The 25,463-nt window shown below is 42.5% G+C and overlaps 2 protein-coding genes and 7 non-coding genes across 9 annotated transcripts in view; 8 read left to right on the forward strand and 1 right to left on the reverse strand.

Moving 5' to 3' along the window:
• ABT1 (activator of basal transcription 1) overlaps nucleotides 1-25,463 on the forward strand; it is an 80,530-nt gene that overhangs the window by 13,879 nt on the left and 41,188 nt on the right. The window lies entirely within an intron of this gene.
• On the reverse strand, nucleotides 958-1,031 carry TRNAT-AGU (transfer RNA threonine (anticodon AGU)). Its single transcript has one exon. It is a non-coding gene; the product is annotated as a tRNA-Thr (tRNA).
• On the forward strand, nucleotides 5,545-5,617 carry TRNAR-ACG (transfer RNA arginine (anticodon ACG)). Its single transcript has one exon. It is a non-coding gene; the product is annotated as a tRNA-Arg (tRNA).
• Nucleotides 6,023-15,034, forward strand: HMGN4 (high mobility group nucleosomal binding domain 4). The gene is made up of 2 exons (XM_050788981.1): nucleotides 6,023-6,564; nucleotides 13,227-15,034. The coding sequence occupies exon 2, from the start codon at nucleotides 13,307-13,309 to the stop codon at nucleotides 13,577-13,579; it is 273 nt and encodes a 90-aa protein (XP_050644938.1). The 5' UTR covers nucleotides 6,023-6,564; nucleotides 13,227-13,306; the 3' UTR covers nucleotides 13,580-15,034.
• On the forward strand, nucleotides 6,108-6,180 carry TRNAV-CAC (transfer RNA valine (anticodon CAC)). Its single transcript has one exon. It is a non-coding gene; the product is annotated as a tRNA-Val (tRNA).
• On the forward strand, nucleotides 21,325-21,396 carry TRNAA-CGC (transfer RNA alanine (anticodon CGC)). Its single transcript has one exon. It is a non-coding gene; the product is annotated as a tRNA-Ala (tRNA).
• Nucleotides 21,947-22,020, forward strand: TRNAI-AAU (transfer RNA isoleucine (anticodon AAU)). Its single transcript has one exon. It is a non-coding gene; the product is annotated as a tRNA-Ile (tRNA).
• TRNAP-AGG (transfer RNA proline (anticodon AGG)) lies at nucleotides 23,074-23,145 on the forward strand. Its single transcript has one exon. It is a non-coding gene; the product is annotated as a tRNA-Pro (tRNA).
• TRNAK-CUU (transfer RNA lysine (anticodon CUU)) lies at nucleotides 24,819-24,891 on the forward strand. Its single transcript has one exon. It is a non-coding gene; the product is annotated as a tRNA-Lys (tRNA).

Genomic DNA, 25,463 nt, shown 5'->3' on the forward strand with positions numbered 1-25,463 from the left:
TTGCTTCTGAGCTGTTCCTCCAAGTGTTGGGATTTTGTCTCCAGAACTAGCACAGGAAATCATATTTCAAGCTTTGACAATCTACACAAAATAATATGCTCTGAAGGCAAAAGCCAAAGAAGTGGAACTTTCTGTGCCAGGTGAGCTGGGGGCTGGGTTTTGGGAGATGGGTAAGAGGGTTGGTAATAGTTACAGTGAACTTCCATTTTCTTGTGTTCCTATGTGGAGAACTTCTTCTAAGAGTAAAACTGAGTTCTTTCCTACTTCTCAATTTCTCTTTCTTCCTCTTGGAGAATTTGGGAGAAGGCATCTCAACCCTTCCTGGACTTCTTCAGGTCAGCCTGCTCTAGTGGGCTCCATAAGCAAATGGAGGCTTCTCTCTGACAGCTTCTTTTCTCAAGTCTCGGTGACAAATATTTGTTTTTGCTTTGATTTGTTCCTTTCCAAAAAACTCTGAGTACAATGCAATCTTTTAAAATAGCGAATCACAACTTGTTTTATGTGGCCAGATCTTACTGTCTGCTGTGAATTTTCAGAGATGCTACAGCCTTCTCAACAACAGATTATCAATCATTCCAAAGATTGACCTTCCAAAAACATTACCTGCAGATTCTAACAATGAATCTGTTTAGGATGTCCCCAGGAAAGAAAAAAGAATGACCAAAGATTGTGATGTTGCTTGTAGTTTAAATTTGGTGTTTACCTTCGGCTTTCCCTCGTTCTTCTCGTACATGTTTTAAGAATACAACATGTGGAAGAAAAATGTAAGAAAAACAAGAAATTCACAATTTCATTATTCTAAAAGAAAGCCAAATTGATGTTTGCTTTTTTCATAAGCAAGTTGGTTTCACACCGGACGCATATAAAACACTTCGAAGGAGCCCCACAGCGGAAAATAACCTTTCACCTTACATTTCAACGGTTCCATGAGTACTTCGAAGGCAGGAAAACTACGACAGGCCCCGCTGGGATTCGAACCCAGGATCTCCTGTTTACTAGACAGGCGCTTTAACCAGCTAAGCCACGGAGCCACCATGCTTGCTTCTCTGCAAATGAGCATAGAAAAGAGATGATCTTTGCCTTTGTTCTGTGCATTGATTTACTTTCTTGTTACTGAGGTTTGAAAGTACCCAGACACTTCTTCAGACACTGAAGATTAACCTTGGCTTCGCCCCAAAAGACCTAAGAAACCGCTCAGTTGCAGGATAACGAAGTTTTTCGCTCGGGGAAGGTGAGAGGTGAGGAAAACACTGGCGATAGCCTGACCCCCGCCCCGGGGCGAAACAGCAAGCAGCTCATCCTAACGTGGGTGGGTAAAGTATGACCTCGGGCTTCAGTGAGAAGAGGGTAGGAAAGCGGGTAGCCAGCCACCTTTACAGAACACTCCTCCAAGTCGTGTAATACATTTACACCAGAGCACTTACGGCACCAAGAACTGATCCTAGCAGGAAGCAAGCTATTTGTTTCTTATTTCATGGCTTTTAAATTAAACTAGAATTAGATTAAAATTCCAGTCATTCCTTACCCCATTTCTTTCCGTTAAAATTGGGCTCCCCCTACCTGCTTAAAGATAACTAATGGAGTTCCAGAGTTGCTTCTTCAAAACGCAAGATTTGGCCGGGCGCGGTGGTTCACGCCTGTAATCCCAGCACTTTGGGAGGCCGAGGCGGGTGGATCACGAGGTCAGCAGATCGAGGCCATCCTGGCTAACACGGTGAAACCCCGTCTCTACTAAAAATACAAAAAATTAGCTGGGCGTGGTGGTGGGCGCCTGTAGTCCCAGCTACTCGGGAGACTGAGGCAGGAGAATGGCGTGAACCCCGGAGGCGGAGCTTGCAGTGAGCCGAGATCACGCCACTGCACTACAGCCTAGGCGACAAAGCGAGACTCCGCCTCAAAACAAAAACAAAAACAAAAACAAAAACAAAAAAAACCCAAAAAAACCCGGCAAGATTTAAGAATTAACAACTTAATCTTGGAAAGAGATAAAGAAGTTCCCTTCCCGGTATAGCTACACAGAAAGAGAAGCTTTCTTGTCCTGATACTTGACCAAAGGATCTGATTTGATATGTCAAATTATCATTATATATATATGTGTGTGTGTGTGTGTGTGTGTGTGTGTGTGTGTGTGTGTACATAGAGAGAGAAAAAAAATTCTATATCGTCATGGGGGCTTATGTGTTCCCAACTTATTCTGTTCTCTATTAAAAATAAATCTGATCTTGGGAGTATAATTTGAACAAAGGGGTTTAATGAAATTCTGAAGAGTATCCAAATTGTTGGCACAGCTGTGAAAGTAACTTCCCAAATGAAACCTGTAATTATATTTGGCTTTTTTACTTGAAATCTGTTGTCCTGGTGATTATGCTGAAACAGACATTTCAGTATTTCTTAGCTGTATCAATATTTGGAGGATTTCTCTGTCACAATCTAAGGCAGACACTGGCATGTACCTTTGCCTATATATGTGATGGGGGGAACAGTAAAAGGCCACGCCGACTAGAGTTTTCATTTTTATAAAAAGATGCAAGTCTATGAACTCAGCACTCACTTTGATTGAGACTCATGGAATAAGCACTTATTACTTTATTATTATACGATTAGCCATCATATTATGAGTGTGCTTGGAGCCAATATAATCATCATAAATAGCACAGTCACACCTAAAATGGCTTTAACCCAACTGTGGCAGGCACTAGACAGCAGAGCCAATAGTATTTTATTTTGGTTTTTCCTTTGACTGGCAGCTGACGAAGTTTGCACAGAATTTCTAGGATGTCAAAGGAGTTGTTTAGCCAGAGATAAGCCTTGGAAGCAAATTGAGACTTTGAGCAATCATTTACAGAACTCTTGGTGTGAACCGTATCTTCTTTTCAGTTCCCACTGTGATTAGGATGGACCGTGGAACTCTCACGTTGGCTCCGCTCCACACATCTGAAATTGGAGAGGATGCAGGTGGCTGTGTCACAGCCTGCTGACAGTCATGTAAAACAATGTGAGAGTGGCAGATGGTGCAGTTTTCCATATGCCTGGGAGTGAAACTGAAAAAAAACTGTGCACTGAAACACAGAGGAGAAGAGTCCACCACTGTGATAGTTGTATGTGTCAACTTAGCTAGGCTATATAGTACCCAGTTATTCAATTAAACGCTAATCTACATGTTTCTGTGAAGTTATTTTGTAAATGTGGTCAACAATCAGTTAACCTTAAATAAAGATTTTCCTTTATGTAGATGGGCCTTATCCAATCAGTTAAAAGGCTTTGAGAGCAAAACAAAGACTTCCCTAAGGAAGAAGAAATTCTGTTTCAAGACTTCAGCGTCAGCTTCTGCCTGAGTTTCCAGCCTGCCCTACAACCCTACAGGTTTCAGACTTGCCAGTCCTCACCCTAGATATATATAAATATATACCTAGATTTATATATCTGCACTCTGTTTCTCCGATATATGCTGAAGAAAAGACTGGAAGTTGAAACTGGAACTGTCAGAAAAGACGTAGAAAGATTTTCAAAAACAAAGCGAAAGCATTTTTTTTTTTCTTTTTTTTTGAGACAGAGTCTCGCTCTGTCGCCTAGGCTGGACTGCAGTAAGTGGCGCGATCTCGGCTCACTGCAACCTCCGCCTCCCGGATACAAGCAATTATCCTGCCTCCCGAGTAGCTGGGACCCACGCCAGGCTAATTTTTTGTGTTTTTAGTAGAGACGAGGGTTCACGATGTTGGCCAGGCTGGTCTCGATCTGCTGACCTCGTGATCCGCCCACCTCGGCCTCCCAAACTGCTGGGATTACAGGCATGAGCCGCCGCGCCCAGCCGAAAGCATTTCTTGTAGTGAATATAGCTAAGAAATTTGAGGTACCCAAGGGAGGTCTTCAAAGCCTGCAAAACACAGATAAATTTTTATAGACAAACACTGAGGAGAGTGAATGTGGACAGAGCCTACAACCAGCTGGGTTAAAGTCCATTTTTAAAGTGCTAGGTGGGACCTGTGACTTCCAGGGATGCTCTAGCCCCACCAACATGGAGAAACCCCGTCTCTACTAAAAACACAAAATTAGCCGAACGTGGTGGCACATGCCTGTAATTTCAGCTACTTGAGAGGCTGAGGCATGAGAATCACTTGAACCCGGGAGGTAGAGGTTGCGGTGAGCCGAGATCGCGCCATTGCACTGCGGCCTGGGCAATAAGAGCAAAATTCTGTCTCAAAAAAAAAAAAAAAAAAAAAAGTTTTGGTAACCTATTTTAACATAATTAGTTTTCTTTTGAAATCTTACATATTTATTTTTTCTTTCGTATATTCAGAAGTATTATTCTGAGATACAGTCCAGAATCGCCAAGCTGCCCTTGGGGTCCATCGTACAAAACCTAACGAGAAGATCCCTATGCTACTGCCTAGGGAGGAATCCATAACCTAGGCCTACCTTAACGCTTATGCAGAAAGCGCAGAATATTTTTTGTAAGGGCTGTTGAAACCTTATGAACTGAAAACAAATCTTTTCTAATCTCAATGTGTATATTCTCAATATCAGGCAGTTTTACTCCTGTGTAGTAGACCTCAACTTACTTAAAATGCTCACCAGGCATGGGGATGATTTATTCTCAGAAATATGGACAAACCAAAACACACACATATGAGACGTTTGTTTGCTTCCAAAGTGAACAAGTGAACATTCATATGTGTGTCCGGGTTGATGCTCCTTATAAAGCTGTCAAATTCTGAGATCAAGGCCCTGCAGTAGAAGCAGCATGCAGTGAGGAGGCCTAGCACAGTTTTGCTTAGTAAAATATTTGAAGAAAAAAAAAAAAGAACCACAGAGAGACAAATAAAAACTCAGACCATGTCACTGTACAACGGCTTCCAGTTTCCTACAGAATACCAGCCAGAGTCCTTACAAGGGCCTGTAAAGTTGGCCAGAGTCCTTACAAGGGCCTATAAAGCCGGAGGTGGTCTCCCAGAATCTCCTATTCCTCTCCACTGAGCACCGGCCTCCTCAACATAACTCCCAAGCCTGCTCCCACCTCCAGGCCTTTTTCCTAGCGATTTTTCCCTGTTCCAGATCACTCTTTTCCCCTGATATCAGCATTTATCTCTCGTTCATCGCTTTCACAGCTGGCCTTTCCTATCCTCTTTCCCTGTTTTATTATTTTTTTTCTCCAATCGCTTATCACTATTATTTCGTTTATTTAGTGCTTTATTATCCGCTTCCGCCACTGCCATGTAATCTTAAGGACAAGGGTCTCTCATGTTTTCTTCACCGTTATCTACAGTGCCGTGAACACTAATACTGGTTGAATGAACGAACGTATTAATGGAGCGGTGATACTGGGGCAGAGAGGATGCAGGGCATGCTTTTCACCGCCATCTTTCAGCCGGCAGAGACAGACCGAGAAAGGAATGAAGGCTACGGGGTGTGTGCAGAAGTAGCCACCAGGGAGTCCGTGCGCTGCGAGCCTGGACCAGCGGGCAAACGCGGCTTACAGGCCCTCGCCCAGACATTACGGGTACAACCTAGTTTCTTATGAAATACCCTGCTACCAGCTAATGTGTAGGGCCAGTGGCGCAATGGATAACGCGTCTGACTACGGATCAGAAGATTCCAGGTTCGACTCCTGGCTGGCTCGGTATATGTGCAGGTTTATTTTACAACTTTCCTATTCCGCCGGAGTAACCGAATTCGTGCGAGGTAAATTTGCCTGGGAGTCTCAGAAGCAAGAGGGGCCGCTTTCGACAAGAGATGGGGTTATCATTTCTCTGGGGAGCAAATTCTGCCACTGACCACGTGGTAACGCCAACTACGTCATAGAAACGCTCGCCCTACCCAAGTCGTGCCCAGCCTCGCCTGACCATTTTGGCCGAAGAACGAAGGACCATTCAGAGATATTAAAGTCTCTATCGTGTTCTTCCCTATTCAGTCGTTTGAAATAACTGCATGTGGCTTCAGTTTTAACACTGGAGAGGCTAGGTCTGAGCTGATCATTGGTTTTTCTGGTTTGAGAGTTCAGTACAGAGACGCATGCGCACATCAGCAAAACTCGCACTTGAACGAAGAAACACCAAGTGTATTTACTATGCAGATAGAACTGTTTGCTCTGAGATGACAGCCCACGGTGAGTTTCCGTAGTGTAGTGGTTATCACGTTCGCCTCACACGCGAAAGGTCCCCGGTTCGAAACCGGGCGGAAACAGATTTTTTTTTTTTTTTTTTTTCCCTTCATACTACGAAATTCTTACAGTGTGTATCTTTTAACGATTTTTCAGGCCATCATAAATTTCCTGTCTTCCTGTCTTACGAAGTCGGGGCAGCGGTGCTTAGGGCGGGCCTCAGAGGCTCACACACGTATCGCCACGGGGAGAACCGGCTCTCTCCGGCTTGAACTCGGGGCGGCTCCCCGCCTGCAGCCCCGGAAGCGCATCCTCACCTTCCTTCGCCTTCCTGTTCCTGGCAGTGCCGGGCTCCCCTCGTCTTCTCTATCTTGGGGCTGGTGCTGGCCCTGCCCACGCCTAGGGCTCCGGCGCGTCAAGGGCCTCAGCTGGGATTCCCGCGCCCCTCGAACGGCCACGAAACTCGGGTAAGTGCCTCACAGACTTTAGTACGCTACCCGGGAAAATGAGGGGCGCAGTGGGGGGTCCCGCCGCCCTCCATATACTTAGGACCCTCCTGCCAGCTGGCCCCAGTCATGATTAAGGGCCTTGGGCCCCGTGAGCCCCGCCTGTCTTCCCGTCTCCAGAGTAATCGCAGCATCTCTCCTGAGCTCCGAGTGTGAATCCCTGGGAAAAGCTGAATCCAGAGGTGGGGTCACAGAGAGCCGCAGGCCCGACAGGGATGAGAAGTCCTAATCGGCGCTCTAGGGCCAATAAAAAAAGGAAAGAAGGGGATTTGAAAGGATTGCTCCCGCAGGGCTGTGGCCTTGAAGAGGTGGTGACTGGCAGGTTGGACTGACCTGCCATGGGCTCTCCTTTCCTCCCCAATTTACCTTCGAGAAACCCTCGTTGAGGAGACACCCAAGGGCTGAGTCTTCCTCCACTTTGACCTTTCGCTGTCCCATCACAAAGAAAAAATGGATCCCAAGCTTAAGAAATGTACCAGCACTTGTTTAGAATCAGGACTTGTGCCTTGGTGTTTGGCCTCTTACCTCTGCCTGCCACATGGCTTGCTTACAAGTTAATTGGATTAATCAAACGCTTTTATGAGAAAGTTTTGTTGTGCCACCTGGCAGCCTGGGGTGTACCCTCAGAGAGATTTCTTTCTTAGATGTATTACTACTTTTTCTAGGGATTAGCCAAGCCTAGCCTCTCAGATAACATTGCTCCAGGTTCCCTCAAATGACTGATAAGAATGCGATGTGTTTGTTTTTGTTTGTTTTTGAGACGGAGTCTCACTGTATCTCCCAGGCTGGAGTGTAATGGTGCGATCTCTCTCACTGCAACCTGCACCTCCCTCTACCTCCCGAGTTCAAGCGATTTTTGTGCCTCAGACTCCTGAGCAGCTGGGACTACAGGCGTGCAATACCACGTCCGGATAATTTTTGTATTTTAGTTAGAGACGGGGTTTCACCATATTGGCCAGGCTGGTCTCAGACTCCTGACCTCAAATGATCCGCCTGCTTCGGCCTCCCAAAGTGAGATAACAGGCGTGAGCCACTGCGCCCGACCGAATGTGATATTTTTATGACCACGACAAAAGAAGGGCTGCATTCTTTGGTGGGTCTGCAAAATTAAAAAAAAAAAGAAAGAAAGAAAGAAAGAAAAGGACAATGTTTAATGAGCTGTTTTCTTTTTACCATTTTCCTAAACAGGCTGCTTGGCTGGATGTTGACTTGAAAGGTCCATTCTTTGTTATCTTGCTGTTTCCCTTAACAAGACAACATCTTGGCTAGCAAGATAATATCTTGGTTAGCAAGACAATAAACTTGGCCATGTGCTCAACAGCAATCTGTCTAATACATTTTCATTTAAAATCCCCTCTCTACTACCCAGAAATATAAGCAAGTTATTGTGGTGCCCTGAAAGGGGGCAGAGGTTCCAGGGTCCTGGGAGATGACAAGAATTTATCCTCTTCATCTCTCTCTGATGCCAGTTAGCAGGAATACTTTAGCCTGGAAGCTGAGTGTGCCTCTAACCATCCTTTACAGATGGGTGACTGTTTGGGAGCTTATGGCTCACTCCTTCTCTTTAAACCAAATGCATTCTGGCAAGCTGCAACAGCAAACCTACCGTTTTAGACACCCTGCCTTTTCTCATCTTTCCTTTCTACCCCTGCATCTCCCAGTCTCTCTCACTTAACTCCCATGGAAACTCATGCTGCGTCTCTAACACTTTGGAAGATGAAGAACAAACAGGCCCTGGAGAGTGACTGACACCATGTGACCTCTTGCTTCTGTAGCACACAGCATCTTGCCTGTTAATCTTTTTATTTTTTATTTTTTATTGAGACAGAGTCTCGCTCTGTCACCCAGGCTGGAGTGCAGTGGCGCAATCTTGGCTCACTGCAACCTCCGCCTCCCGGGCTCAAGTGATTCTCCTGCCTCAACCTCCCAAGTAGCTGGGACTATAGGCATGTGCCACCACACCCAGCTAATTTTTGCATTTTTAGTAGAGATGGGTTTCACCATGTTGGCCAGGCTGGTCTTGAACTCCTGACCTCAAGTGATCCACCTGCCTCCACCTCCCAAAGTGCTGGGATTACAGGCGTGAGCCACTGAGCCCAGCATTGCCTGTGATTTTTTATTGTATATTAATTATATCCTTTATTCTCTCCTTCCTAAGCTTGGTGTTCATAACTTTCTTCCACGTCTTCCTTCCAACCCCCAAACACGATCTTTCCTTAAGTAAGAGGCAGGGAAGAAGAGGGGAGCCTTCTGATTTTGGGGTGGGATTGAGGCTAAAACCCAAATTAGAACTACCTCCCAGAAACACAGTTCTGTATCCATTGAAAGAGCAAAAAGATGCTGCTAAAATGTGCCTTGTGTTTGCTAGGGATGAGGTGAAAATGAGTATTGAATGAGGTGGCATTTTGGTCCATGGATTTGCTTGCTATGAAAGAGAAAAAACATGGAAAAATATATTTTGAGAGCTGGGTGAGACCCCCAAATTAATCTAATCCAAAATGTTTCCCTAGTCACTAAATTATTTATTTATTTATTTATTTTTTAATAGAGTCTCACTCTATTGCCCAGGCTGGAGTGCAATGGCGCAGTCTCGGCTCACTGCAACCTCTGCCTCCCAGGTTCAAGCAGTTCTCCTGCCTCAGCATCCTGAGGAGCTGGGATTACAGGCACGTACCACCACCCCTGGCTAATTTTTGTATTTTTTAGTAGAGCCAGGGTTTCACCATGTTGGCCAGGCTGGTGTTGAACTCCTGACCTCGTGATCTTCCCACCTTGGCCTCCCAAAGTTCTGGGATTACAGGCGTGAGCCACCACGCTCTACCGAAGTCACTAAATTCTTACACTGTTCCCTCTTATGTTAGTCCGTTAGGGCTACCAAAACAAGGTACCACAGGCTGGGTGGCTTAAACAACAAAAATTAATTTTCTTTGACTTCTGGAGGGTAGAAGTCCAAGATCAAGATGTCGGCAGGTTTGGTTTCTTCTGAGGCCTCTCTTTGACTTGCAGATGGCTGCCTCCCACTATGTCCTTAGATGTGTTCCTCTATGTTGTCTGTATCCTAATCTCCTCTTCCTATAAGTACACCAGTCATTTGAATTAGGGCCCACCCATAAGACCCTATTTTGCTTTTTATTTCACTATTAGTTTTTTTTTTTTAAGCTATTTCTGCCAGTTAATTTAAACATCATGATCTTTTTCTGATGATAAAAATGAAAGTCTTCATGCTAACAAAAGGATTGGAAGAAGGATGAAGCAGATGTTCCTTCTCTCCTACAGCAATCTCATTAAATGAGGAGTTAAATTGAGAACGTTCATGAGAATTTCAGTCCAGTTCTGTGCAATGAAGAGGAGTGATTCAAAACTTTCACTAACTTGCTCTGTTGTTTGTTAATATAATGTTATTGGAAGAGTTATTTTAACAAAGGGGAATTGTTATATTTCTAAAACTTTTTAAATTGTTGCCATGTCTTGGAAAAATAACTTCAGTATGTGTCTTGATAATTTCTTGCCCTGATGATACCACTGAAAGTCATTTCTCTCTATTTCCAAAAGTTACACAGTTACTAGTAAGATTTATCTGCCAGTTAATATTCTTTTCTTCCACATGCATGAAGGAGTATTTGTAATGACTTTTATATTTTATCATTAACATTATTTTTTTGAACTCTTAAAATGTGTATTGTTTTTACATTAATAGGCTTCCTTTTTTTAGAGCAATTTTTGGTTTACAGAAAATTAAACAGAGAGTTCCCACATACTTCCTTTCCCCCACCTCAGTTTCTCCTAAGTTATTAACAACTTGCACTGGTGTGGTACATTTGTTACAAATGATTAACTAATATTGACAGCTTATTATTAACTAAAATATATAGTTTACATCAGGGTTCACTCACTGTATGAAGTTCTGTGGGTTTTGTCAAATTCATAACATCTACCATTATATAACATATGCCATTACAGTAGCATACAAAAGAGTTTCATTTACCTAAAAATCCCTTCCGTGCCACCTCAGATAATTTCTTCTAAGTTAAAACCACTGTGTGGTGAGAGCTCCTTCCTTTTCGAACCTCCTTGTCCTTTATGGAAATGGTAAGAGCTTTTACCCATCTCTCTGGCCCCTTTTCATTATATGTGTATCTATCTCCTACATTTGTAAGTTCTCTATAGAGTCGGTGACCTGGTCTCCTAATCAGCTTCCTAAAGGTGAGTTTCAAGAATTAAATCATTATTTATATACTCAGATATAGCATCCAGGCAGCAGCCTATTTTTCCTGATTTTATTTTGTCACCTGCTGTATTTTGGCCTTTGACATGTGGAGATAATGGCCCCCCTACTTGGGATGGACTGCAATGGATCTAACTTGAAGAAAACTGAACGCAGGAAAAGAGGTTGTGTGAGCATTCCCACACCAGGAAATGGGCTGAGAAACAATTTTGAAGTGAGATGGAAGGGGAATGGTATGGGGTATCCATTCTTAGGGAAATGTGTGCTAGGCCAAAAGCTCACTCTTTGGTTAAACACTCTCATTCTCTGGTAACATAAAGGTCTCTAAAAATATATGCAGAATATTTGGGATAACCTTCTTTATTATTCATTGCCCAAGTTGGGTCACTTTTCAAAGTAAAAGGTAACATTATGAATAATTATACTAGGGCAACAGGTATAAATCAAGTCACCCTACTATTAGACCAAGTGATTTTCACTGGTTCCTTCATTGTAAGAGTAGCTCCTTTTGTTTCCTAAAAATTGTTAAAATGATTCCTTAATGTTGCATTTGAAAGAAAGGGAAAAGGACAAAAATTAGCAATAAATTTATGTAATGGCAAGGATTTCTTCAGAAGAGAGCAGGTCAGGTGTAGTTAGATCAGTAGAACTGTATGTCTCAGTGGCACCATTACTTTTTTATTTTTATTTTTTTTTTTTGAGGCAGGCTCTCACTCTGTCCCCCAGGCTGGAGTGCAGTGGCACAATCTCGGCTCACTGCAACCTCTGCCTCCCGGTTTCAAGCAATTCTCAGGTAGATCACCTGAGGTCAGGAGTTTGAGACCAGCCTGGCCAACATGGTGAAACCCCATCTCTAATAAAAATACAAAAATTAGCTGAGTATGATGGTGGGCATCTGTAATCCCAGCTACCTGGGAGGCTGAGGCAGGAGAATTGCTTGAACCTGGGAGGCAGAGGTTGCAGTGAGATGCGATCACACCACTGTACTCCAGCCTGGGTGACAGAGGGAGACTCTGAGACTCCGTCTAAAAAAACAAAACAAAACAAAAAAAAATTCAAAACTGGAGCAATTTGGAGACAAGATTAAAAAAATAATAATAACATTGTAGAATGGGGCCACTCACAAGGTTACAGAATTTCCCAGAAAATGTTTTCAAGGGTGGGGCAGAAGGTATGATAGACAAAAGCTTTAAAAAAGTTACACAGTGCCTGTGAGTGGCAGCCCTAGGCCTAAGTCCTAATTACCCAAACTCAGACTCTTCTCTATTTCCTACCTGTGTGGCTCTCAATCTGTGCTCTGGGCTACCCACATTTTTTAGTATTTTTATTAATTCTTGAGCAGGCACATACAATTTTTCTGTGTAAGACAGATAATACTCCACCCATGTGCTTCCCCTACAGCTTAAAGAAGAGAACTCAACGTCCCCTATCTCTGGACTAACCTACATGCCTTCTGCAACCACATCCCTTTCCCAACTCCCAAGAGATAACCACTGGCCAATTTTTATTTATCCCCCTTTTTTTTTTTCAAGTTTTGCTATATGTTTGTGGCCTCAACATGTCATAGTTTTACATGTGTAAATGGATCTATAGTGTACCTATTCTTCTGCAACTTGCTATTTTTGTTCGTCATTATATTCTTGAGATTGATCCTCGTTTTTGAACCTAGCTGTAATGTATTTGTTTCTGCTGCTGAATAGTATTCCCTTTTATAGATACTACCAAAATATATATATCCCTTCTACTATTGAAGGACATTTGGGTGATTTACAGGTTTTTGAAATTACAGTGTTGCTGGAAACATTCTTGTGGAGATCTCCTGTCCACACCTCCAAGAATCCCTCTAAGTAAACACCTAGACATAAAATTGCTTTACATAATACCACTGTTTCCAGCGTGCTTTACAAATAACCACTGTTTCCTGAAGCAAATACACTAATTTGCACACACACACACAGCAGTACATAAGGGTTTTGATTGCTCCCTATCAGTTGAGTCCTTGATATTGTCAGACAACTTGGTTTTCTTCAATTTGATAGATATGAAATGTTATATCCTATGCTTTTAATATGTACTTCTTATCTATTTTTAGGTGCTTATTCCTCACTCATGCTTCCAAGAAGTACTTGTTAACATTTTTTGCCATAGTTTTAAAATTTTCATTTTGTCCTTTTCTCATGGATCTGTAGGAATGCTTTATGTATTCAGGATTCTAACATTTTGTCCATTATATGTGTTACACATATCTTTGCCGAGCTGGTAACTTATTGTTTTACTTTTACTGTGCTATCTTTTTTGATATACACAAATTATTAACAATATAGTCAAATTTGATTTTTAATGTTTACATTGGTCAGTCTTTCCCTTTGTGGTTTACACTTTTTGTGTCTTGTTAAAGACATCTTTCCAGGAGCAGTGTGAGGAGGACAGAAACACCCACCAGGACTGCTCAAGCCGCCTGCCAACACTGCTGCCACCATGCCAAAGAGAAAGGCAAAAGGAGATGCTAAAGGTGATAAAGCAAAGGTGAAGGATGAGCCACAGAGGAGATCAGCGCGGTTATCTGCTAAACCAGCTCCTCCAAAACCAGAGCCCAGGCCTAAAAAGGCCTCTGCAAAGAAGGGAGAGAAGCTTCCCAAAGGGAGAAAGGGGAAAGCAGATGCTGGCAAGGATGGGAACAACCCTGCAAAAAACCGAGATGCCTCTACACTCCAGTCCCAGAAAGCAGAAGGCACTGGGGATGCCAAGTGAAATGTACATTTTTGATAGCTCTGTCTTACAGTGATTCTACTGTTTGAAATACTATTTTTTTAAATCAAGTTTTATAAAACCGTAGAATTTTGGCTCTCTTTTTTAAGTTATGTTGTTAGCACATAGGACACTTCCTTGTTGTCTTTTGTGGAAAGGGCAAATACCACTAATAGGGTGTATCTCAGAAACTGAATTGAAATAGGGGAAAATAGGATTTTCTGTCCTGTTTGAAGATTATTCTTGATTCCCTTGATTCCCAGGAGAGATTCTCTGACATTCACATGTCAGCCACTTTGGCACAGAAGCCTTACAGTGTGGGGAACCAAAACTTCGTGTCTCCTCTTTCCCTGATGCCATCAGCATAGACTTGACTTCCTTAAACCAAGAGTCTTGATGTGGCCTTGGCAATCCTAAAATCAACTGTGTTAGGTAACAAAACTCAGGCTTTCTGTTGATAACATCGAGATGGTGTCACTCAAAAGAGCCAAGATTCCTGTTTTCAGTTTGTGGATCCATCCTGCTGGTTTTACTGTATTCCCTCCATGTCGAAGTGGGCCTGTGAAAAGCTCATACAGGCCTCATGTGAAGTGTCCATCCTTTCTGAAAATCTTTCTTGTTCAAAACAGCAACAACCTATGTTGTTAACTTTTACAGTGACTTTTAGAGGAGGGGAGTTTGGAAATTGTAAAATGTTATAGATTGTTGCCTATTTCCTGCTGAAAGTAAATGTTTTTAAAAAGTATCATATAAAGCTGAATACAAGTTAGTTTGGGGGGAGATCCTTTCCTACCCCAAGTCATAAATATATTATTTACTGCCTTGTAGAAATTTTATACTTTTGCCTTTCACATTTGTCTTTAGTCTGTCCTGAACTGATTTTTGTGAAAATTATGAGTTAGAAATTCAATTTAACATTTTTCATATTTCAAAGTGGTTGTCTCTGCACTATTTACTGAAAAGTTCATCCTTTCCCCAGTGATTTGTAACACTGCCTCTTTCATAAATTAAATTTTTGTGTACGTGTGTGGGTCTTTTGATGGTTTCTATTCTGACTGACATCAATTTGTCTAATCTTATAGCAGTACAATACAGTCCTGATTATTGCAACTTTAGGAAAAGGTCTGATAAAAACCAAGATGCCTCCACATTTTGTCATAATTTTAGCCAATTTCACCTCTGTCTCCAATATCACCACAAAATTTTTCTTCCTTGGAGTGTCTTGGCTATTCTTAGCCAACTGTTCCTCCATATTACTTCTAGAATTAGATCAACAATTTGTAAATCAAACAAACCCAAGAACATTGAAATTTTGATTGGATTTGTATTGAATTTATAGATTAATCTGGTAAGCCAAGTCATCTTTACAATGTTGTCTTCCAATACATGAATATGGTTCAGCTCTCCATTTACTTAGGCCTTTGAAATATCTTTCAGTAAAGTTTATAATTTTCTCCATAAAGGTCTTCTTGTTAATATTTCCTGGGAACTTTATGCTTTTTAACACTACTTTCTATGGCATATTTTTAGTTATTACATTTTCTGGTTTTAGCTAATGTTGATTTCAATTTTTGTATCCAGCAACCTTGCTACCTTTCATTCTTGTATCTGCATATTCTTGTGGGGTTTTTGTTTTTTCCATAGACAACCATATATTCTGTGTATACAAACTGTTTTGTTTCTTTTTAGTCCTTATACCTATAATTTCTTTTTCTAATGCTCAGTGTAGTCTAGGTGTTGTTGTCTGCTTTTTTTTTTTTTTTTTTTTTTTTCCCAGCCAGAGCCTCACTCTGTCTCCCAGGCTGGGGTGCAGTGATGCGATCTCAGCTCGCCGCAACCTCCGCCTCCCGGGTTCAAGCGATTCTTCTGCCTCACCTTCCAAATACGTGGGACTGCAGGCGTGCACCACCACACCCGACTAATGTTTGTATTTTTAGTTAGTAGAGACGGAGTTTCACCATGTTGGCCATGCTGGTTTCGAACTCCTGACCTCAGGTGATCCACCCGCCTCAGCTTCCCAAAGTGCTGGGATTTCAGACGTGTGCGACCATGCCCGGCCGCGTCTCTCCTTTTTTGTTTCTTTTTTTTTTGTTTTTTGAAATGGAGCCTCACTCTGTCACCCAGGCTGGAGTGCAGTGACGCGATCTCTGCTCACTGCAACCTCCGCCCCCGATTCTCCTGCCTCAGCCTCCCGAGTAGCTGGTATTACAGATACCTACCACCAGGCCTGGCTAATTTTTTAATTTTTATTGTTATTATTTGTATTTTTAGAAGAGACGGGTTTTTGCCATATTGGTCAGGCTGGTCTCAACCTCCTGGCCTCAAGTGAACAGCCCGCCTTGGCCTCCCAAAGTGCTGGGATTACAGGCATGAGCCACCATGCCCAGTGCCATTAGAGTTTTGAGCAAAGAAATGGCACAGTCTAAGGTGTTTCATATATGCGTGTATGTGTATGGCTGCTGCATGAGCAATAGACTGTAAGCTGTCACAGCAATCTAGGCAAAACATGTTGATGATTTGTACCTAGTATGGAACCGTGAAGAGGTCTGAGAGAGTTGGCAGTAAATAATGCCAAGTTTGGATGATTGCTTAGCCTTTCTAAGCCACAGTTTCCTCTGTAGCAAAGCAAGAACTAATACCTATTTTGCAAGGTTTTGAAAAGAATTAGAGACACTTTATGGAAATGACTAATATTGCAGTTTACCTAATTAGCATATTGATGCATAAAGCTCTGTTGGAGATTTGAAAAAAAATTAATATTTCCCAGAATCTTACATCGCCACTGAAAAACAGAAGGAAAAAAGACGATTCGATTACTCCACAAAACTGAGGCCCAGGACACTCCATATGGAGCCCTTACTAAAACCAATAAGTAGCATATATAGTAAAATTGGAATTACATAATAGCATTTTTTTCCTTTGTAATAGTGAATTGCTGGCATTTCTACTTTGTTATGCTGTATTACCATCCTTCATCTGCTCAACTATTCCCACTCCATTTTATTTGTTAAACAACAAACACTTATCTGCACTTTATGCCTGACAACAGATTAGGATCAAGGATAAAAGAAATATTCCCTGTTCTCAGCTCAAAGTTGAATGAGAGCCGGGTGCAGTGGCTCACCCCTGTAATCTCAGCACTTTGGGAGGCCAAGGCAGGCAGATCATTTGAGGTCAAGAGTTCGAGACCAGCCTGACCAACATAGTGAAACCCTGTCTTCTACTACAAATACCAAAATATTAGCCAGGCATGGTGGCGCATCCCTGCAGTCCCAGCTACTCAGGAGGCTGAGACAGGAGAATCGCTTGAACAGGGGAGGCGGAGGTTGCAGTGAGCCGAGATGGCGCCACTGCACTCCAGCCTGGGTGACAGAGTGAAACTCCATCTCAAAAAAACAAAACAAAACAAAACAAAACGTTGAATGGGATAGAGAGATAGGTCACCATACAGTAGTGTGCTCTCTGTTATAACACAGCAAGAGACCCAAACCCGATGCCAGGGCATGAAGAGGCCTTAGGGAAGACTTCCTGTAGTATGTTGACACATGACCAACAAAATGAAAACAGAAAGGAGCTAGTCAAGCAAGGAGTGAGAAAAAGCCTTCTAGTAAGAACAATAACGTTTACAAAGATGTTAAGAGAATGGTGCATAGATGTTTACTTTTATTCTTTTTTCCCCCTCTTGCTGTCATCTTAGGTGCACAGATGTTCAATAAATTATTGTTGGATCAAAAAATAATTAAGATGAATAACCAAATTATATCAGGTTTCCGACTATAATAAAAGAGAATTATTATTAAGTGTTGTTTGCCCAGCTGCCCAGTGATTTATATGAATAATTTTATTTCGAAAACTCTATGAGCTGAGTAGAATTGTTCTCATTAAACTTTACATTTAGACAAACATAAATTTAGACATATATCAGCCTGAGTGATCTAGAGTACTTTGTTTGTTTTGTTTTGTTTTTTTGTTTTTTTGAGACGGAGTTCCACTCTTGTCGCCCAGGCTGGAGTGCAATGGCGCGATCTCAGCTCACTACAACCTCCGCCTCCCGGGTTCAAGCGATTCTCTTGCCTCAGCCTCCCGAGTAGCTGGAATTACAGGCGCCTGCCACCGTGCCCGGCTACTTTTTTGTGTTTGTTTTAGTAGAGACAGAGTTTCACCGTGTTTGCCAGGCTGGTCTCGAATTCCTGACCTCGTGATCCGCCCGCCTTGGCCTCCCAAAGTGCTGGGATTACAGGCGTGAGCCACCACGCCCGGCCTAGAACTTTTAATAACCAAATTTCTGACCCTCACATCTGAGGAACTGAGCATGGAAGAGTTGGAAAGAAGAGGAAGGGAAACTCATTTTTCTGTATCCGTCCTTGCACCACTACCTTCTTTTCTCAGTAGTAGTTGTGTTACAGGAAAGGGGCCCCGATCCAGACCCCAAGGGAGGGTTCTTGGCTTTCACGAAAGAAAGAATTCAGGGCGAGTGCGCAGTGCAAAGTAAGAGCAAGTTTAATAAGAAAGTTAAGTAGTGAAAGTACAGCTACTCCATAGACAAGAGTAGGGTGTTCCTGAAACACTGAGGAACGCATCCACCCTAGGTACAATACTTATATATATGGGGAGATGTGCTCTGCTACAAGGGTTTGTGATAAAGGATTAATTTTCTTATTATATTTTGTAAGAACCGATAATATTATATTTAAAGCAAAATTTCGAATGCCTTTGTTCTCCAGATGTGGGGACATCTGGACACTCCCAAGTCTGGGTCTGTTTACTAAACATTATTAATTTGTTTCCTTAACCATAAATATCTAGAGGCTAGGAATGCCTGACTTTCTGGTAATGCAGCCCAGCAAAAGTTCCAGCCTCGTTTTCCTAGTCCTCACTCAAAATGGAGTCGCTCTGGTTCGAATGCCTCTGACAGAGATACTGGTAAAATGTACCTCCCTCGGTTGCAGTGAGCCGTGATCGCTCCCCTGAACTCCATCCGGTCTGGGAGATAGAGTGAGACTCCGTTTCAAAAAACAAAAAAGAAAAAGAAAAAAAAATTACCTCCTGCTTCTCTCAAAACTCTCCAATGGCTTTCAGCCTGGGTCATCAACATGGCCTGGAAGAGCCCTACTTGGGGTACTCAAGAGCGCGGCCCAAGCGCCGCAACGCCCCGCCCCTCTGGCCGCTCTGCTCTGGGACGCACTTCCGACGCCCTCGAGGCCTGGGAGGTCAGCGCCTCTTGGTGTCGCCCTGCGGGGCCGGCTCTGGTTGGCTCACTGATTCCCACTTGGGTAGGGGAGGCTTGACTGAGCTCCCACCCGGAATTTCACCTTAGACCTTTAAAGACCTTGTTCCGGCCTCAGGAGCCAGCGCTAATCTCTAGTCCTCATTAGTGGAGTTGCGGCGGAAGGGGATGGCAGGCACCCGACAGTGGTCTCCTCAAAAATGGCGAATTTCTGCGGGGATTCATCTTTTAGCTCCCAGGGAGCCCTCTGACCCCAACAGGAAGCCCATGGAGCCCTTTTCAAAAATTGTAGTTTTGAAAAATTAAAAAAATACACAGGATTTCAAAGAAAGCCAATTATACTACAAAACAGTTATCAAACGATTAAAATAATTTCAGAGTAATGTGTGCTTCTCATTAAGGCATTAAATATTAAACTTCAAGACCCGTCTTATGACTGCTGTAATTTTGAAACAGTTGTCTTGGGTATTTGTAACAACTGTATTTATATTGTATACAGAAATATGTGATTTTTCTTGGTGACAGAGTCACAGTTACTTCTCTTTCAATTGTATTAGCAAGTGAAAGATACGTTAAATTTCAGTTAGAATAGACTAGAATCAGAAATAATCAGAACGCAGTGTCTGTGGTAAAAGGAACAGTTCATGCAACTTTGTTTCTGTTACTTATGTATGACTGACGATGTACACTAAACTTCAAATTGTAGGTCACTACCAAAAACATGAAAGCTACTGCCACTAGGCCCAAGTTCTGAGTGAGGAACCACGTCTGTTTACCTAGGCAGCCCCAGGGCTCAGCAAAACAGGGGATCAGAAAGGAGCACACTAATGGAGAAAACAGGGAGCCTTTGCATTTTTGTTGCTTTTCAAGAAAGAGTTTAACCTTTAACAACTTGTAACCACTGTTATTGCAACTTTATTCCTATTCCAGATGAAAAACTTTGTGCACTGAGGCTCCCTTTCCAAAAGGCCTATCTATTTTCTAAACAGCTCCTAGGTTATGAAATCTATGCTCAGCTCAAGAGTCCTTCATTTATTCGGGGATATCAGCCTGTGACTTGACCTTACCTTCCTCCCTCTAACCGCAGTAACCTCTCTCGCCTTGTCCGTAGTTTCCCTTCCGCTGTCTCAGTTACCCCCTTCAACCGTGGTCCAAAATATTAAATGAAACTTCCAGAAATAAAAAATGCATAAGTTTCAAATAACTCCCCTTTCTCAGTAGCGTCATGAAATCTCCCATCCGCCCGAGGATCATCACTTTGTTCAGAGTATCCACGGGGTATGCGCTCCCCACACGTTAATCACTTAGTACTCATCCTGGTTATCAGATCGAAAAAACATAGTATACTATGGTACTATCCGAGGTTTCAGGCATTCACTGGGTGTCTTGGAACATATCTCCCGTTGATAAAGAAAGAATACTGTACATATTGGGTTAAAAATGAAGAAATGGAAAGAAAAAAGGAGAAACACAGCGACACCTGAACAGGGATTTGAAACCTGGGCCCTCAGATTAAAAGTTTGTGGCCATACTGACTGAGCTACCAAGGTTCGTACAAAATGTCCAAACCACATCAACCCTGGTATATTAATCTATATATCTGACCTAGAACGTGATTGTAGAAGGTTCAGCTGTGATTTTAATAAGGTGCTGGTAATTTAGAAATTCTTGCTAATGACAGCACAGAAACTCAGCCACAACGAGGGTCCGTTTTAAGACCGAGGTCTACCCATATTACAAATTAATACTAACATCCCCCCAAAATTCTATCTATCTATCTATCTATCTATCTATCTATCTATCTATCTATCTATCTATCTATCTACCTACCTACCTACCTACCTATCTACCTATCTTTCTACACGCATATATATGTATTCATGTAATTCAGTCCAGTCAAAGACTAACAGAATGCTCGCCTTCAGTTCCTAGGCTTCCCAGATAAATATCTCAAATCCTCTCTCCAAACTTGGGCCCAAACAAAACATTTTCAAAAGTAGCCTGATCTGACGCTGGTGCACGTAAAGGGGAGTAATTGAATCACCTTTTCGGCGACATACTTAGGGAAGCTGATGTGAGACGAAGGATAGAGAAAACTGTTTGATTTAGCAGTGCTTGGTTTCACCTGCCTTGGTTTTCAGTGTTCAGTTTCTTTGAAAAAAGGAAAAAGAAATTAAAGAAGTTTGTAAAGAAGCGTCCTCACTCTCCTTTTTCTTCTCAGATTTCCAGGTAGTTATCAATAGTTCTATCCCTGGGTCAGTAGGTTAAGTATTTGACGAGTGTGTCTGATGCCTGGAAGGTTTTACACACTTTGAAAACTGATGGATGCTGCCCCATTAACCATTTCAGGATTTTGTTCGACAAATAAAAGAGAATTTAACTTCAGCAGTCAGCAAACCTTAGAATTTGGGGACCGAGACGGGGACGGAGGCAGATATGGGAGGACGAAGGCGCGGGGGTAGGGAACAGAAATCTCTTACAAACAACTAGGGAGAGCTACAAAGAGTGGGCTTGCAAGGATGGGGATGTAGCTCAGTGGTAGAGCGCATGCTTCGCATGTATGAGGCCCCGGGTTCGATCCCCGGCATCTCCAAGTCCTTTTTTTTATCCTAACCGCCCAATACTATTAGAAAGTATATTTCAAAATGTCAAATAACTATATTTTGTATCCTCCACTTCTTTAACTTTTTATGGCGTTCTTTTAGCCACTGTGTGTAGAATTGTATATGGAGTACGGGGAACAAGGTTGCTTTGAGCTATTTTGAACTATGTGAAACAAATCGAATTGAGAACACAGGAAAACATGCCCAATGGAGAGATGACAGAAGAGGAGCAACCTGGAAAGTTGCCCGGAACCCATTAATGAGCCCTATTTGTGGTATATAGTTTGCCTTTAGGGCAAAAATAATCTTGGCTTGAGAACACGGAAAGGGGAGGAAGGACGGGCTATTGTTAGTCCTGTGCGTCATAGGATGATAAAAATAGGACAAATATCGGGAGAAGGATGAATCTCAGCTAGCTCAGCAGGGCGAATTTGACTGCTCTAGTGCACCGTTCTTCCGTAGGGGAATAACGAAAACGAAAACTTTCCGAAACACTGATAAAATTCTTAATGCAGTTTTTAAAACTTCCCAGATGTAGGTGGCCGGTTAGCTCAGTTGGTTAGAGCGTGGTGCTAATAACGCCAAGGTCGCGGGTTCGATCCCCGTACGGGCCACGTTTCTTTTCTTCCATCACGTAACTTACACAAAGATAAGGAGAAACCAATTGTTTGAGGACTGTTACTACAAGAAAGACTGTGCTAACCTCTACAACTAACACTTTGCCAGAAGTCCAAACATTTGTAGTAAGTTCAGAGGTCCTGTTTTCTTAAGTCATGGTGCTGAAAATGTTTGCTCATGAGAAGCAGAAAAGCAGCAGGATATTTTACGAGATTTAAATTCAATATAGGGCAAAACAATGACACCAATTTGTTTAGTGCTCCAACACCGTCCTTGAAATAGTCTGAAAACAGATAAATCTTCAGATACTGAAATGCGGGGCAAGTGTGAGAAGGCAGTGTTCATTATCTCTGATTGCCCAGTTAAGGATCCCTACTTGGGAAGCTCAACACTCACACATCAAGACAGAAATTCCATTCCGAGAGAAACATTTTCTTGTTACTTTGATTTCCCAAGAAAGGACTAAGCCCCTTTCCAAAAATCTACCTTTTCCACATCAGCAACCTGGACCCTTTGGTCCAGGTTGGCCAACTCCAGGAATAACAGTTCAGTCCACTTCTTGATGTTAAATATCCCCCGTTCCTTGTACAACGAATGTCCTCTGTTTATTTACGACCTCAAAGCTGTATATCCTGTCGAGTGAATTTTCACGTGTTTTACTATTTTCTATGGAAAATGCTGATCTCAAGTCGCGAGCTCCACGTGGGCTTTGTTAGCCCCATACCTGTGGGTGAGCTCGAGCGCTTGTCAAAAACGAAACTTATTGGTCCTCGTCTCCAGATACTTTGACGCAGATTTGAGAAGGAACCCAGATTTCTGCGTTTTAAACAAACGCCACAGTTTTTTCTTTTAGAAAGGATGGGTCAAGAGCCCTTTGAGATAACAGTCCTTAGGATTGGATTGAGGGGAAATTCTGAGAGTCTCGACCTGATAATTTTTTAATAAAGTTAATTAAAGGTATTATAAATTATAGTTGCATATAGCTACATGTACATTTTTTTAAAAAATTAGTAAATATTAAACATATTTAAAAGAGACCATGTTCAGGCGGCTCGTTGGTCTAGGGGTATGATTCTCGCTTAGGGTGCGAGAGGTCCCGGGTTCAAATCCCGGACGAGCCCATGTTTTGTTTCTTGCTTTTTAATCTAGCTGCCTTCACCTAACCTTAGTTTCTAAGTTAAAACTTTCCAGTTAGAAGTGCCGGTAATCGTGGCATCGATACGCATTCAAACCCAACAAGTGAGTTGCGATCTCTAGTTAAGGACTTTTTTTTTTTTTTTTTGGCTTCTCTTTAGTTTTCCATCCGCTCTACAGAGACTTTTGCAAGTGCAAACGTTTCCGGATCTTCTAGAACTTCCGACTCCACGATTGTGTTCCTGTGAAATATGTTAGAAATAAAATGGCCACATCTTAATTCAATGCTGCTTATTATTGATTCATTACATCAAAGGATGGATTTAAATGGGAAGATTAAGAGTCAACGTGTCAGGAACCTTGGAGTTATTTCGACTTTCCTCATTGCTACAGCGTCAAGTACCACCTTGTCATATATATCAGGGTTCTGCTTTCTTCTGAGAAGGAGCATTTTTTCTCTCCTCCTGGAGCGTACCGTTGGTATACTCATTTGTCCGGAGCCGTGTGGCCCGGCCATAGCGATAATAATTGACAACTGATGCCTGAGCTCTATGAGTTTCCACTCTATGCCTCCTCCCTAGATTTACTTTCTTCCCTGTACTGCTATCTCATAGGCCAGTACAAAATGCCGCTCTTCCGGGTTCTTCATCACCCATCTTCCCGCACCCGGGAAGATGATCAACTTACAGCGCAGGCGCCATTCCGCGCCTGGGAAAATTACCAACTAAGGGCGCAGTCGCAACATGACCTCCGAAACCTACCTGGCCACGCCCACCGCAGGGCCACCGTCATCGCCCTGGCCCAACCTCCGCCCCTGCTGGTCTATATAAGGCATTAGGCTGCCACCAATAAACGAGACTTGATCAGGATACTGTCTTGTCTCCATTTCTCTTGTCTCTTGTCCCCCCGAGTTCCCACTCCCTCTTCTAGGGTCTACGTTGACGATCCCGCGGGACGGGACACTCATTAAGTAGATTTTTTTTTTTAATCTATTGTGCTGAATCTACTTTTGCTGTTGGCGGTAAACACAACATACAAAAATCACTGAATCCTATATTGTAGTGGTTGTCATATTCTTTATATTAAAATATAATTGCAACCCTGCCCCATTTTCTGTGTGTGCCTTGATTATGAAGGGCAACAAATGAGAAAACATACGAGTCCAGCAAAGGTGAGAGAACACCGCAGACATTTTCCTGAGGGCCATATCCACATAGCTTGGCAGGAGGGGCAAGAATTGATGGGTTATGAGAACAAGAGAGGAACGCCTCACTGGACCACGGAGAGGGTCCAAGATATTGTTTGGGCTCGAGGACCTAAGGTCCTTGAGACTATGCTTGGAGCCACATTGGTAACCGGGTCTGGAGTTTTGGGAGTGCCAGTGCGGGAGTCACTCTGGTAAGCATCCAATGACACTGACTTTTAGGTTCTGTAAACATTCTGTGGTCTATCAACACAAATTGGTGAGAATGGGGAAAAGAGGGAAGATGTAGAGAAAGTGAGTGGAATACATATTAATGATTCAGATAATGTTTACGTCCTTTGAGTTTCATTTCATCTTGCCTATAAAATCAACATAAACATAAAATCCACAATCCCAACTGTACAAAAGAAGTTATGTATACTCTTAGCCTATTGGGGAAAAGCTAGCCTTTCACAAGCCCGGCTAGCTCAGTCGGTAGAGCATGAGACTCTTAATCTCAGGGTCGTGGGTTCGAGCCCCACGTTGGGCGCTTTGTCTTAATTCATCCTCAAATGTTTTCAGTTTCCTCATTGCTGTCCAAAAAAAAAGGGCATTATTAAAGCTCATCTACTCTGAAAGAATGTGATCGTGGTGACCATTTTAGCCTTACTGACTTGACTGACATATTCCAACCTTCTCTGAAATTCTAGCTGAACTTAGTCTCAGCGCTCCCTGGTGTGGATACACTTTTCTCTAGCCTAGAGGTTTTGTAAAACCAGAGATACTTAAACATAGGTTATGTAGGTTGGTGGTAGGGCATGAGGTCTTGTGTATTTAATAAGTTCCTGGGCTACTTCTGAAGCACAAATCCCAGCAAAAAAGGTTTATGAGGCAGGAAGAAGGATCCATGACTATGAGTTAAAAAAGCATACCATACACCTCTTCGTTGATTTCAAAAGCCCAGTTAGCCACATACTTTCCTCTCACTTCACTAACATAGTTCTTATCTCTTCAGGTGTCAGGACAATATAAAGAAAATGTTCCAGCTCAGGTATCCAAGACTGGTTGTACATGTGAATCACCTGAGGCACTTCTAAAATTTTAGATTCCTGGGCCCTAACT

This window comes from Macaca thibetana, chromosome 4 (genome assembly GCF_024542745.1).
Source record: "Macaca thibetana thibetana isolate TM-01 chromosome 4, ASM2454274v1, whole genome shotgun sequence".
NCBI lineage: Eukaryota > Metazoa > Chordata > Mammalia > Primates > Cercopithecidae > Macaca > Macaca thibetana.

What these genes read in the sequence shown, in the direction of transcription:
- HMGN4 (XM_050788981.1), top strand. Translation starts at nt 13,307, where the DNA reads ATGCCAAAGAGAAAGGCAAAAGGAGATGCTAAAGGTGATAAAGCAAAG.